This window comes from Sceloporus undulatus, chromosome 5 (assembly GCF_019175285.1).
Source record: "Sceloporus undulatus isolate JIND9_A2432 ecotype Alabama chromosome 5, SceUnd_v1.1, whole genome shotgun sequence".
NCBI lineage: Eukaryota > Metazoa > Chordata > Lepidosauria > Squamata > Phrynosomatidae > Sceloporus > Sceloporus undulatus.
Genome location: NC_056526.1, coordinates 117,616,704 through 117,632,343, shown reverse-complemented (window position 1 = coordinate 117,632,343; position 15,640 = coordinate 117,616,704). Strand labels below are relative to the sequence as shown.

Genomic DNA, 15,640 nt, shown 5'->3' with positions numbered 1-15,640 from the left:
GAGGGGCAGAGGATTCAGTCTGGATTGGACTTTTTCTTTTACAAGAGAGCAGTCACTTGATTAACCCTGACTGAAACAATCTATGTTATCTGCCCATAATGCTTTTGGGATAGGTGACTGACAGAGGAAGCAAGCAAGAAAGCAGAAAAGCAAAGCAGGAAAGGAAGACAAAAGATCTTAACCTCTCTCTGTCTTAAGTCATCTCATGCCTACTGGACAAGAGAGCAGCAAGAACAAGTGCAGAAGTTGTCGTTTCTTTCAACACGTTCTGCTACTTATTACTATGATGTAGCATACACAAAGCAATAGGAATCTTTTATTTTCAAAAAATGCTCAATATTGAACCATATCCATTACTTGAATACATCCATGTCTATTTGCAATAGTAGTGTTTACATTGTACAGCTGTTTTGATACAATGCTCCTTCAGTTGTGTCTCCTAAAGTAGCAATATTTTTCTAAGTTATATTTTAAATTTGCTTTCTTCTTTTTTCTTTCTGTACATCTCTTGAAGACCTAAATACCCTAAAAATGCCAGATATTGTCGTCTCGTTGAAGCTAAGCAGGGTTGGCCTTGGTTAGTACTTGGATGGCAAACCATTTACAAACACCAGGTGCTGTAAGCTATATTTCAGAGTATGTAACTGGCAAAACCATCTCTTGAGTGTTCTTTGCCTAAGAAAACTCTATGAAAAATTAATGGTTTAATAAGTTAACAGGCAACTTACAAACACATATACACCTTCTTTGAATTATGAAAGGTGATTCATTGAGATTTAGGAACAACAAATGAGTCTCACTAGAACAATTTAGTAAATTGTAACTCTCTTTTGTGCATGAATGCGCTCTTAAAGCATCTGTGCTTTTCACAGCTATATTGTAGAGAATCTTGATGAGGAATAACCTTATTAATTGTAAAATTGTAAAAAGGTTTAATTGTAAAATCTTCTAATTTTAGACTGCCTGGATAGATAATTATATTTCTTTATTCTTACTATTAATTTTTCTGTGTATTTATGTGGTAATAATTATGTAAACTTCACACCTCATAAGTTTTATTGTGTTTTCCACCTTTGCTCAACAGATCTGTAGTCATAACAATATATTGCTATAAGGTGCTAATGTATAAAAAATGTGTTCTCTGTAATGCATGTATTGCATCCTGGTTGTAAACTGTGGTTTTGTCATGCCACTACAATCATGTTTATATAGCTGTACTTAGACTACAGCTTATATTGTGGTAATACAGTACGACACCTGAATCTACAGGGGATACTCTCCTGGATTTACCGTGGAAATGTTAAACCATGGATAATAGTGAACCCTATTGAAAATAGTACTTCCAGAGGATGTAGGCCATAGAGTTGTACTGGAGGACCTAGAAATTTCTGAAGAGAACATCTTGCTAGTTATTTCTGGCTCCTCCAGTGTGAATCTGTGGCCAACATCTGCTGGAAGCATGCCATAGAATCGTGTTGAAGGACTTAGAAAATGCCTAGAGAGAACCTTTTTTGTAATGTGGCTAAGTGAAACCATAGGTATAGATCCTGCAGATGTGGGATAGCTATGCTATGTCTGAAAATCATGATATCCTGTACTATCTTTCACTGGAGGTAGGAGGATCATGTATTTCCCTGTATATAAATCTTCACATACATATGATAATCACTATATACAAAACAATGGTCTGTAGGAGAAAGTGATTCTACAAGGAGATATTTTTTGGTACATATGGAAAAGCATTGAACAGTCTGATATTCTTCTGCCATCTAAAATGAAGGCAGAAAACTACAACAAATGATTACAATTCTCAAGCAACTTGAGCTGTTCAAAAATTCCCATTATCTGACAAATGCTATATGAAGATAAGTTGTGCCAAAGTGATGCCAATTGACTGTGATGATCAAAAGTACCAAAACCATAGTTTTTGTGTATCTACTTTTCATTTGTTGACCTTGGAAAATGTCTATGGAATATCTGCCATACAAGAAGAGATATCTTCATGAAGCTACAACAATAGCAGAAGAGAAAATTGGCTCCATTTTACTGCACCTGCAGGTCACTGATGCCATAGGAGATATTGCTGCCTACTGCATTTTTTTTATCTCTGTCTAATTGAACAGAGGCCATGCAATGATTCATGGTATGGCACTTTTAGAATTGCTATCTTGTCCCTCTGAAGAAAACAACAATAAAAGAAAAGCGTTAAAAAACAAAAAGTCAATGTCTTTGCTTGATTTTAAGAACACTGGTGACTACCAGCTCCAGTATATCACTTACAGTACTATCAGATAATAGTAGCAGTTAATTTCCATCTTGTTTTACAAAGTGGTAGTATTCTTTCAGTATACTATAGTAAAAATGTCACAACTTGAAATACAAATTGAATCTCCAAATTTGCTTTCATCATCTTGCCAAATTCAGCATCTGAACTGGAGCACACAGTATGGAATGGAATTTATTGCTGCAATTAATCAGCTCAGTAGTAGAATTCTGACAGCTGGAAAAAGGAGTTATAAAGCAACTGTGTATTATTTTATTCTGATTTTATTACACCTTGATTGTTTTAAAAGCTACTCCCAAAGTTCAGAGTATGTGTTCTATGATAACATTTCTGAATATTATGTTCCCATACTATATTGCTCTTGTTTAAACATAACAAGGTGGTTGTTGTGTTATATGTACACAGAATGGACTGCCAAAAAGACAAACAAATGGTTCTTAGAGCAAATCAAGCCCAAACTCTTCCTAGACACCAATATGACAATATGAGGCAGTAGGGAAAGAGAAAGACTGCATTACAGGTGGATATACTCAATCAAGGAAGTGAAGGCCCTGAGTTTGCAAAACCTGAGCACAGCTGTGGATGACAGGATGAGCCCTGGTGGCGCAGTGGTTAAATGCCTGTACTGCAGCCATTCACTCAAAACCACAAGGTTGCGAGTTCAAAACCAGAAAAAGGGCCCAAGCTCGACTCAGGCTTGCATCCTTCCGAGGTCGCTAAAATGAGTACCCAGACTGTTGGGGGCAAATTAGCTTACATGCTAATTAACTTACTTGCTGTTCACCACTATGATCTTTGGAATAGCGGTATATAAATAAAAAAACAAACAAAACAAAACAAACTTAGAGGTCTCTCATTCATCGGGTTGCCATAAGTTGTGGTCAACCTGATGACAGTTAACAACAACAACCAAATTCAACAAGACAGCCGTGTTAGTGTGGAAAATCAGTATGCAAAGATCTTGTAGAACCTTTGATACTAAGTGAAAGAGGGGTTGGTAGCATGAACTTTCAAATCAATGGGATTTACACAAGTATTGATTCAGCAGGTGATTTAACAGGTCTATTTTGATGGGGATTAGCAATTTGATATAGAGTAATGTTCATAGGCATTAAGGTACAGCAAATGCTCATTAACATTTGCCCGCTTGTTGCCACCACAAGAAACTTGTTCTCTGTTAGCTTGCAGACTGCTGCTGCAGAGTAAATGTGACAGTATACACATACTGAAATGCTTTATGTAGACTCTCTCACAGTGAAAGGGAAGCTTTTCTCATTAAGTAACAACAGTCTCAAGGCCAGCCTGGGATAATTTAAAACTGCCGTACTCAGGAGAGTCTTAATTCACTGTGCTAACTGGGTTTTTTTAAATGAGTAATATATAAAGAATGGCTATGTGTAATGTTTGCTGTAATTCATTAATGCTCCTTATTCTTTTTATTTCTGTCCATTTCTGTAAGAAGGTATGCAAATTATCACTCATTTTAATGATCTAGGTCTACACTACATATGCAGAAAGATATTTACTTCTCATTGTGGTTTTCAGAAATCTTCATCCAAATCTACCTTAATAATATGTATTTGTAATTAGTTTCAGAAAAACTTGATAGACTGAGGTACTATATACTAAAATGAGGTAAAAGTCATGCTTATCATATAAAATAAATGTTATAGAAGAATTGTATTCAGGCAGTTGGACACCAGTCCTAAACTCCACATGAAGCATTTGAACTTAATTCAGTAAAATATTCTCTGTATTCATGATGTAGGTTTTTGTTTTATTTTAATAACCGTATTACAGTGCTTTCTTTCAGATACATGTAGTCTTTTTGGTTTGGTTTGGTTTGGTTATATTTGAAGATTTGTAAAAGTATATTTTACTTTTTTTATATAAACTGGAAACGCTCCTAGAGGCTGCTAAACATCAAATACATTCACATTTGGTTCTCCGATTTTTACAACATACTAGGTGATAGTCATGAATAATTATATGTAATTTTTCTTTCATCTTCAGTCGGTTAGTTGGTTTGGAAGAACTTGCTCATTATGAAATATATTGTACATTTTGTCTTTCTGCAGGCGTTGTCATTTAAATTAACATTGTCGCTCAAAGCTATTTTATCAGCAGATAGTAATTTTAAAGTGCTTCATTATACAGTTGGCCCTTCTTATACATGGATTTTTTATACACGGATTCAAGCATACACGGTTTGAAAATGTCCCAAAAAAGTATACATTTACCTTGATGTTCCATTTTTTATTAGGGACACCATTTTGCTATGTCATTATACTTAATGAGACTTGAGCATACACGGATTTTGTTATACATGGGGGATCTTGGAACCAAACCCCAGCGTATAACAAGGATCCACTGTATGATATTAGTGGCTAGATTGTTATATGCCCAGAATTTCAAGGTGAATATTATTCCATCATATGAAGATTGGATTATTAGTGTTATGCAGCTGGCAGAGATGGATTAACTTTCAATGATATTGAAGGAAAAATAGAAGGATAACATTTTAAAAATTGGGACCTTTTAAAACTTGCTTTGAAGAAGCAAGAAAAGAATACACTCATCCCTCTACATTTGTGGATTTCACTTTTGCGAATTGGATAATTCACTGATTTTATTAATATGTTCTCTCTATGTATACCTAGGTCCTTTAGCGCAATTCTATAATCAAGTACAGTAGAGAGATTCCTAGAGATAACACTCCACTAAGCATTTGTAGCTCCTCCAGCGCAATTCTGTGGTCAGTGACTGGCAGATATTGACTAAAGAGTTGCACTGGAGGACCTAGAGATTCCTAGAGAGGTAAAAATATAGTGTTTTTGTTATTTGCGGTTTTCCCCCATTCATGGGGGTCCTGTCTTAACCCCAGCGAATGTGGATGGACAAGTGTATTATGCCTGCAGATTGGGATGCAACAGAAGTGGATTGGACATAGAAAAGATTTTATAGAAGTGGGTTGTTGTTGTTGTTGTTGTTGTTGTTGTTGTTATTATTATTATTATTATTATTATTTTGCCTTGATTTTCTTAGGGTTGGAGGGTGGGAACCAATTGTAATTATATTATTGTATGTTTGTGTTAGCTTAGTTTATTTTATGTATTTTTAAGTGGGGGAGAAAGGGAGGGAATTATATTTTTAGATAAATTGGGGAATTAGTTTTATTTGTTGATAATGTGCTGATAATTGATTTTGGGGGGGGTGATTTGTTTTGCTCTTGTTATTGGTTGTACTTTTTATTTTTATGCATGTTTTGTTTTAAACTTAATACATATTTTAAAAGTATTTTATTAGCAGTATCTTAAGTGTGAAACTGTTGCCCTGTCTATCTTTTCAATTCTGTATATATGTTTGCACATCACAACAAGCAGCCATGGTGTGATTTGCTGAAATATGTTGTGTTGTGGTATACAAACCTACATCTGTCATGTTGTGGTATGCATTCTCTAACAAGCCATGTGTTGTTAAGCAGACACAGATCACAATATCACAATCTAAATCGGCGATTTGCTTTTGGCTTGCAAACTCTGGCGTGTTTACATCAAGGTTTGTCAGAGTGCCCTGATATCTCCACAATCCAGCTATATTTTGATAACGCATTGCTGGAGGGCAGCATGGGCTACAGAGGTCACGATAAAATATGAAATACTGGAATGTGAATATGGCACATAGACCCTGGACATGAGGAAGACTGAAAAAATGGATGGAGGGCCTTGATAAAGGAGACACTCCACCCCACCCCCAATGTCCTGCATTTTCTACAAAACCAAAAATCAAAACATGAGTTCTGGCAACTAGGTCAAACAAGACCAGATTCCCTTTCATCCCCTGTTTTGTTCCTAAATACCCTTCCCGTCTGTTCATTTTGAAGTATTCCAGATCATGTCAGGGTGTTGTGAAGTCAATGAAGCTACCTTCAGTCAAATTAGTCTTTTCCATCTTTTGGATATCAAAGCAAACCACCACTTTGGGAACGTTTTTGGTCCTTCTGAATGGCTATCAAATCTTTATTTCCCATGAAATCACCTGGGCCTGGAGTTAGTTTTAAATATGACTAGGAAAACCTAGCTTCTTTGTTGAGTCAGCCCTCCCTGCTTTGCCTGGTGGCTATTGCCCTCAAACTCTAGTCTGAACTGCTCCTTTTGCCCTCAGACTCTTCATCTTAGTTGCTCCTGCTTTCTGTGGACCATGATTTTGTGATTCTTGAGGCAATAAGATATTTCCCCTCAATCCAGTGCTAAACTTCCACTGTCTCCTTTCACTGTTTCTATTTCACTCTCCTCAGTATCCTGGATGTTAGAGTGAGTGAATCCTGTATGCATATTCTTTCATATTCTTCTCAGTTAAAAGTTTCTTAGTCCATTCATGCCTGGAGTCTTCATTAGAAAGTACTGGCATAGTTGGTGCTTTTGTATCTAATGTTACACCCTCTCTTGCAAGCCAAGCCAAATTACCCCTACTTATTAAAGATAGACTGCTATTAGTGGTGGAGGTTCTCTGAACCTCTTTATGGGTAACACCGCCATGAAAGCTTGACAAAGAGGGCAGAAGATGAACAAACCAGAAACGAGGAAGACGAATCATGGTTTGTTTGACCATCTACTATTCAATTAATGGCTTCAACAAGGAACTGTAGCTAATATAAACTATTGTTTGCCATGACATGCAAACCTGCTTTTGTCAAATGATTAAGACCTGTTTCCAGAAACAATTTCACGTTGGGTTACTTTTATTGTTGTTTTAACCATTATGTTCATATCAACTATTAAGTCTTACAAAAATTAAGTTTGTATTTCTAAAGTGTATGAAACAGTTGTTGAAGACTCTCATTATTTAAAAAAAAATCCCTTGCTTTTAGATTTGTGATACTTGACGGTTGTGTGGAAAGTAACAGAGATTTCAAAATTATTCAGCAGAATCACTAGCTCAGCTGCAGGGTAGCACAAAGTGAACACACAAAAGGTTGAAGTAACTGTGCCTGCTCAAGAAACAGTATTAAGTGCATAGTTACTGCAATACCAGTAGTTATTGCTGTGGTCCCACCTTTAGAGAGTATCTTCACGAGAAAAACTCAGTTTAAATGGTAAAATGTGTTGGCTCTGTTCGGTTGTCATCAGAGGAGATTCTCTTCTCATCACTGGGTCCTATTATGTGATGACTATTGTGTGTTGGCATAGGAACATAAGGTACTGTCTTGTGTAAAGTCAAATCCCCAGTCCATTTAGCAGAGTATTATCTACTCTACGCTGATTTTTTTGTAGCTTTCCGTTACCGTTGGAATCTTTGTATGCCATTTTTCTATGCCCTGCATGAAATACAGAAGGGTTTACATAATAAAATGTACAGTTCAAGAAGATTTACTAACCAGTACAAAATGACAAACTTTTCATATATAAACACATGCTAAGATCTGCTAGTCTACTAATAATTTATAGTGGTAACTAGCAATAGGAATACAAAATACAGTCCAAATACTAGGAAAAATGATATAGATTATCTAAGGCTAAAGACTGCCCTATCGACAAAAACTTAAACTGATAGTCTCTGGGCATCTTGAGCATTAGCAGCTGCTTTTCTAAAAGCATTCAGTCCAAGATTTCAAAGAGGAGTCATTTTTAGTTAAACACTTATTACAGGATTTGTTCTGGTGGTCTTGCTCTAGCAACATTGCTCAGTTTGCGCACCAGCTTTGCAATCCCATATTTCTTCTCCCTCCTCTAATTTTGTAGTCTGTTTCATTCACTTCCTGGTTTGAGCATCAAAATAGAACATTGCTTGAACGGGTTTTTTGTTCCAGGTTTGGAGTTGGCATATTATTTAGACAAACCATAGGCTACCGAAGTCCCACTGTATCTCATTTAAAATGGTTTTCTTTTAAACATGTTTAATGTGTGCCTTCAAATGGCTGAGTGGCAGTAGAAACTGGACAAATACAAATTCCTTGGGGGAAATCAGGATTCCTTGGGCAAAACTAGGATTGATGAGGGTGTTAAGACTAGTATATAGTTATTAATAGATATGAAGTGTTGTTTTAATAAACCTGAATAGCCAATACAGTAAATCATATATTTGAGAGTACTACTTTTTGTTCATAGATTAACTTGTGTTTTATAGATTTTCCCCCTCCTTTAATCTTGTTTTAATGAAAGAACAATGATATTTCTATGTCATTTGACTCTGCATGTTGTGCTTCACATCTGGACAATAATGCCTTGCATTGGATTTTTTTTCCAAACAGATATATGGAGTGATCATTCGTTTCAGACAGACCCTGACTTACCTCCAGGCTGGAAAAAGATCAGTGATGTTGCTGGAATCTATTATTGGCACATACCAACAGGAACAACACAGTGGGAGCGTCCTGTGTCCATTCCAGCAGATCTTCAGGGCTCACGCAAAGGTTCACTCAGTTCTATCACACCATCTCCTACTCCTGAAACCGAGGTAAAGTTTGTATGCTTGTCCTGAGTTCAGGTACTGGTAGACAGTATTTTAAGTCAGTTAGTTAAATGAATGACTTCTATAAAAAACAAATCAATGCTAAAATATTAAAAGAATATACTAAGAATATGTTAATATTCTACTACAATGTATAAGTTAACAGAATATGCTAAATTAATAAGAAGATGCTAAGAATATATTTTTTTCAAACAGCTAATATTGTAATATAATATACTAAATTAATAGAATATGCTGAGAATATTTTTTTAAAAAGAACAACTTATTGATAGAAGTTGGGGACTAGTTCAGTGAGTTCAAGTTAGCTGCAGTTATCGTCCATATACTTGCCTTTTCTCCTTGAACCTAGTTTCAAGAGAGCATTAATTATTGGATTTTACAAGATACACCAATTGTTGTCTTTAAGGCAGCTAGAACTTTGTCCATGTACATATAATTCCACGTGCAGAATTCTGACCTAGGAATGAGGTTTCCCTCCTCTCATCCCTTGCTTTTACTGCTGCTGAAAGCTCAATATTTTGAATTCCAACAACCCACATGGGCAAATGGGAACATTGAAATTCTCTAAAACAAGAATTTTCAGAAATGAGAATATTTTTCAGAAGTCAGAAGAACAAAACTTGGGTCTCTCTAAGCACAAGCATGTCTACATTCAACAGTCAGCATTTAAATCTAAAAATAAAATAGCAGACTGATCACCTTGTAATCTTTACTCTTGTCTTTGGTCCTGGGATACACCAAAAGTAAGGAGCAAAACGAGCAACCTTTGAAATGAAACATACAGTCGGCCCTTCTTATACACGGATTTTTTATACACGGATTCAACCATCCATGGTTTGAAAATGTTCAGAAAAAGTATAAATTTCAAATATCAAACTTTGATTTTCCATTTTTGATAAGGGACACCATTTTGCTATGTCATTATATTGAGCATACACGGATTTTGTTATCCACGGGGGATCTTGAAACCAAACCCCAGCGTATAACAAGGGTCCACTGTAATAAGCAAGGTGATGCCCCAGTAATCTCACAGAGCTGCTCCTTCAGTATGGCCAAGCTTCATACCACATCAATTATATGTGGCAATTTTGATTATGTGGGCAGTTGATATCCTGTCAGTACTTTCCATGACAGTGTAAGTGATCATAGAAGGAGCCTACTGGCATGGAGGGGAGGGGGGTCACAGATAGAGAAGGAGTTGCATTCAGAGAAAGAGAGAGAGATACGTGTCTAGGAGAGAGCGAGAGGGAGAAAGGGGGGCTTTCTCCACATTTAGGTCCCCTAGACACACTGGTGCCCCTGTCCACCACCAGCACATGACTGCTGACAGATTATTCCAGAGAAGATGCAACAGTTAAAGAAGAAATGTCAGCAACTGTGGCTTGAGAAACATTTGTAGTAAACTAGGTCCGGGTAGGGGAAATGAAAACAGGTAAATACCAGCATTGCCCATGAGATTCCATCTATAACATTTTTATTTCTCTTCAGACTTTTTATTATTTAGATTTATACCCTGCCTTTGTAAACATTTATGATGCTATCTAACTGTGAACCATGAAGGCATTTTGGACTTGGTAGAAAATTTTGTTGCTTCCTTTGGCCTTGCGCTCAACGTAGTGTGACATTCTCTGGTTTTAAGAAAAAAATATGACATGATCTAGCTTTATAGCATGTAAAGAAATTGTTTGAATTGAATTGAATTGAAAGAATCTCTTGGCTTGCTCCATTTAATCATGAAAATATTTGTACAATCTGTGTGGATACATAAATCTTGTTAATGAAAAGACAGGCATGACCATAGTATTAGAAAGATGATGAGGCAGGCAACTTCAGGTGACAGAAATTAGTGTGACATTAAAAAGTCAGGAAATAGTCACAAATTAGCTTATTGTTGTATTTTTGCCATAAAGTTGGGGCATTAGTTTCTACTTTGAGCACAAATGTGTATTTGACCATCTCTGAAACGTGTAGTTAGATAAAATATTGCAGGTTTCATTTTATTGGCCACTCATGTCTGTTCAACTCTTCTTAAATGGATCCAGTATTTATATACTTGGGAGAGGGAAAACAAACTTTGAGTGCATCTTATAACTGAACAATTCCTCATTTTTTAATTATTTATTAGGTATCACATCTTACTCTGTTATTTTTTGCTATGAGTTTTCCTGTAAAGCCTTGCTTTAAACTATATTACTATTTAAATAGAAAGCAATTTAATTTGAATATATTTTCTCTAAGGAAAGACTTTCAACAGACCCATGGAATGTTCCATTCCGAACTTATAGCATGACTTACCTGGAAGATTTCATAGAATCATAGAATCATAGAATCATAGAGTTGGAAGAGACCACTAGGGCCATCCAGTCCAACCCCCTGCCATGCAGGAAATCCAAATCAAAGCATCCCTGACAGATGGCCATCCAGCCTCTGTTTAAAGACCTCCAAGGAAGGAGACTCTATCACCCTCCGAGGGAGTGCATTCCACTGTCGAACAGCCCTTACTGTCAAGACGTTCCTCCTAATGTTCAGGTGGAATCTCTTTTCCTGTAGCTTGCACCCATTGTTCCGGGTCCTGTTCTCTGGAGCAGCAGAAAACAAGCTTGCTCCCTCCTCAATATGACATCCTTTCAAATATTTAAACAGGGCTATCATATCACCTCTTAACCTTCTTTTCTCCAGGCTAGGGGAGAACTGGAAGGGAACTAAGGCGGGATACAGACGGGCAAAAAGGGGTGTGTTCATGACGTCATGAAGGTATAGCCTTCAGATGGCCCTTACCTGAATGCCGCCATGAACACGTCCCCCGCACGCCCCAAGCGGGAAGAAGCGGCATTAAAAAGGTGCTGCTTTCCCCCGGTTCTTTTCTGTATAGTGCGTAGCTGCGCATCTCCGTCTGTAAGCTGCTGCACCGGTACGCCAGAATTGCTACGCCGCTAATTTAAGTTGCCCATTTAAAAGCTCCGTGTCTGCTGCGTCGCATAATGAGTCGGGGTCCTGGAACATGCGCAGTTTGCAGTCAGGCTTTAATTGCAGCGTCAGCTGCCATGCAGGTGTGGAAGCTGCAGCACAGCTGCAGCGCATTTTAAGACTCATAACCCTAACCCTAACCCTAACCCTAGAGCTGCATGTACGCATGCGCTGCTAGAATCGTGGAAAGTTTGGAATTTAAAGTGCACCCCTACACACATTCCTGCGCCATTTTCACCTAACAATAAAAAAACGCTAAAACTTTAAATATTTACATATGTACAAAGGAGGTGATGGGGGATGGCAGGGGGACAGCGGTGGAAGCGGCGACAGCTGTGGCTGTGCATTGCAGATTCAGCAAGAGCGCAGGGACCAAAGGAGAGGAGGCATCCATGATGCTGGTGACACTGGCAACGTGCAAGCGGACAAGGATGCCAACACTAGCTGATCACCAGCTGGCAGGAGACCACCTTTGTTCTTGGCCAGGGCGGGGGAAAATGTTTAAAGGGGCCTGGGTGCTTTAAATGTGCACATATGCTTTCTGCCGCCGGTGCTGAGCGCCGCGGCTGCGCAGCTGCGCATCCGCCAGCCAGCAAAAGAAAAAAAAAAGCCCCGTTTTTGGCCGCCCGTGAGGAAGCTGCCTCTCTCTTTGCAGCGTCCTGCGAGGCGGCGGTATGGAAACTGCGGGTCAGAAACGGCCCCAGGTGAGGTGTCTTCACTGCCCCCCATGTGGAAGCCCCATACACCTGAGCCACGCCCCCAGGGCGGGTGGTCTGGAGGCTCCGTATTCAGCAGAATACACCTCCAAGACGTCTTCCCCTGCCCGTCTGTATCCCGCCTAAGTATTGATGCTTCCCAGTGACATCCACTTAGTTACTGTGGGAAACAGAATACTAAACTTGAAGAGCAGGACTCCTTTTACGAAAGTGTGCTAGCTTTTTCTTTGTTGGTAATTTTAGTTGCACTGGTAAGCAATGTGTGTATTTCTCAGTCCCTTGTCATTCCATTGACCAACTTTTAATGTAATTTTATATACTCTATTCCAGTAATTTGGGGTATAACGAGGGAGTTTCCCATTAAGCCATGGTGTGTGTGTGTGTGAGAGAGAGAGAGAGAGAGGAGGTCCTTTGAGTATATACTACAGGAGGGATGGTCAAAGTATGATCCTGATGTCACATGTAGCCCCTAAGGCAGTTTTTGCATCTTCCAGACCATAGCTTTTCTGTCCAAACGGGGGAGAGAGAGAGAGAGAGACAGAGAGAAAGAAAGATAGAAAGAAAGGAGAAAAGAAAAGAAAGAAAAAAGATGGATTTATTCTGTATCAGGGAACAGCAGTATCACAATTCCTCCCTGAATTTTTAACATGTTCAAAAAATATCCATTTTTCAAAATCGGAGATGACTTTCAGCCACTTTGGTTTTCTCTTTTCTTTCACTCTCTCTCTTCCCTTTCTCTTCCTCTCTATCTGTTGGATTTTTGGAAGTCTGTACCTCACCTGGGGGTTCCTTGAGACAAAAAATTGGCCCTTTCACCCACCAAACTTGTCCTTTCCTGCACTACAATTTCTTACAGTAATGTAGTACTAAAGACTAGACTTAGGCTGCATTTACTCTGTTGAAATAATGCAGTTTGACATCACTTTAAGTGCTGTAGCTCCATCCTATGGAATCTTGGAATTTGTAGTTTTACAAGGTCTTTGGCCTTTGCTGCCAAAGAGTGCTGGTGCCTCACAAAACTACAAATCCCAGGATTCTGTAAGATAGAGCCATGGCAGCTAAAGTGGAGTCAAATGCATTATTTCTAATGTACAGTGCATGCTAAGGTAATTTGATGAAGCTCCATAGGTAGTCCCTATTCCTTGAAAGATCTTAATGGAAAAGCAAGCTCGTTGTCTGTCTGTTTCTAATTTTGCAAGAACTTCCCCCTGTCCTAGTTATTTCTCTTGCTAAAGTAAAAGAGCAGAGGTTCTCAAACTGCAGTTTGCAGACCAGTGTAGGTCCAGAAGCCCTATTCATATGTTTCGCAAAAAGGTTGTAGAACCCATTTATATCTTTCTTGCTTAACTTACATACAGTATTTCTATGACAATAGTGCCATTTGACAAGTGCTACATAATCAACCTGCGTAACATGGGCCTGTAGCTTTTATCCTGTGGTGCTGGAACAGTCAACTAATTTTTCCCTATGAATTTACCATTTAAAACACCTTTCTTGGTGGCCTGGCACAAAGACCTGATTGGCATGTACTGCCTTTCATCGTGCTACCAGTGCTGAAGAAGAAAGGTTATTAAAATATGAGTCGTTGATATACTTTGATTTGTAGAACAAGAGGATTGTTAAGAGGTCCACCAAGATTACCATCAATTTTCTAGTGGTCTGTGTATGCAAACATAAAAATTTGGGAACCACTGCATTAGAAACATTTTTCATTCCTCCTGTTGCAACCACCATATGTCCATGTACCCAGAGCTGGCTCAACCACAGGAGAAATCCCAACGTGCTTACCATATATACTCATGTACAAGTCGGCCTCATGGATAAGTCGAGGGAAGGTTTGGGGGCCAAAATTGTGAATTTTAATATGACCTGTGTATAAGTCGAGGGTAAAACTTAAAAGACTCTACTCACATTCTCCCTTCCCTTCTCTCTTTGTAAGCTTATCATCTGGCAGTGCTTTGCTGAAGAAACGCCAATCCTTGCAAACACACATACAGAAACAGACTCCCTTCCCTTCTCTCTTTGCAAGCACATTATCTGGCAGCACTTTGCTGAAGAAACCCCAGCCATGTGCAAACAGGGGCGCGCGCACACACACACACAGTCCCCCTTCCTTTCAGTCTTTGCAAGCTCATCGTCTAGCAGCACTTTGTTAAAGAAACCCCATTCCCATGCAAACACTCATACACACACTCTCTTCCCTTCATTTTCCAGCTCTCATTGCAAACTCACTGTCCAGCAGCACTTTGTAAAAGAAATCCCATCCCCATGCAAAGTCTCTCTCTCCCCCCTCCCTCTCTCTTCCTGCTTCAGCAGATCTTTTTTGGAGAGCGGGGTGTCCAGAGAAGCTTCTTTTAGGACATTTTTGAGGAGTGCTACTGTATTGACCTTGTATATAAGTCAACCCTGTATTTTGGAATCAATTTTCAGGCATATGTTTTTTGACTTATAGATGAGCATATATGGTAATTTATTTGGCAGCTACTTCAGTTATGCAGCATATGTAGTATTTTGGATGGAGGGACACTGTTTGCTCTTTTGAAGGAGGTGTATTGGCAAGCCATTTTTGAGTATTCCTTGTCTAAGAAAACCCTGTGAAATTCATGGGGTCACCATAAGTCAACAGGTGACTCAATGGCACAGACACACATGCATGGGCAGCCCTGCAGCAGTTTACTTGTAATCACCTGTCCTGTCCCAATAACATAAGCTTAAACACAGTTGCAAAAGGCAGGAAATTAAGAAGTGACACAGTGAAAATTCAAAAAGAGAAAATAAAACTCTGATCAGCTCTTACCTAGTTAATATGCCATTGTTATGCATATCCAGTGTATTAGGAGGCATCACACGCTGAGCCAACTCTGGTTGTACAACAAATTGATTAGTTGAAATCTGAGGTGTTCTTTCCCCTAATCCAACCCTTAAATATAAGTGCTAACAATCATGTTTTGTGTCTCCCCTTCCTTCCTTCCTTCCTTCCTTCCTTCCTTCCTTCCTTCCTTCCTTCCTTGTTTTCTAAATTAATGTGTTTCCTCCTGTGTGAATACTTATATATCCAGAAACAGCCATGGAGTGATTTTGCTGTGCTGAATGGGGGAAAGATTAATAGTGACATTTGGAAGGCAAGTATATTGTCAGATTTCAGAACACTTTAATACTTGGTTGTTGTTTTTTAAAGTAGCATTTTGCATGGCCATGGCTG

At 38.6% G+C, this 15,640-nt stretch overlaps 1 protein-coding gene across 9 annotated transcripts in view; it reads left to right on the top strand.

Annotated features, from left to right (window-relative positions):
- Positions 1-15,640, top strand: part of APBB2 (amyloid beta precursor protein binding family B member 2) — a 193,160-nt gene that overhangs the window by 112,594 nt on the left and 64,926 nt on the right. For 6 of the 9 annotated variants that reach the window (XM_042467266.1, XM_042467265.1, XM_042467264.1 and 3 more), the window contains 2 exons: positions 8,535-8,740; positions 15,498-15,560. In XM_042467266.1, the coding sequence (XP_042323200.1) occupies positions 8,535-8,740; positions 15,498-15,560 (269 nt within the window). The remainder of the gene's footprint in view (positions 1-8,534; positions 8,741-15,497; positions 15,561-15,640) is intronic. The other 3 variants (XM_042467269.1, XM_042467268.1, XM_042467267.1) reach the window with 1 other exon arrangement.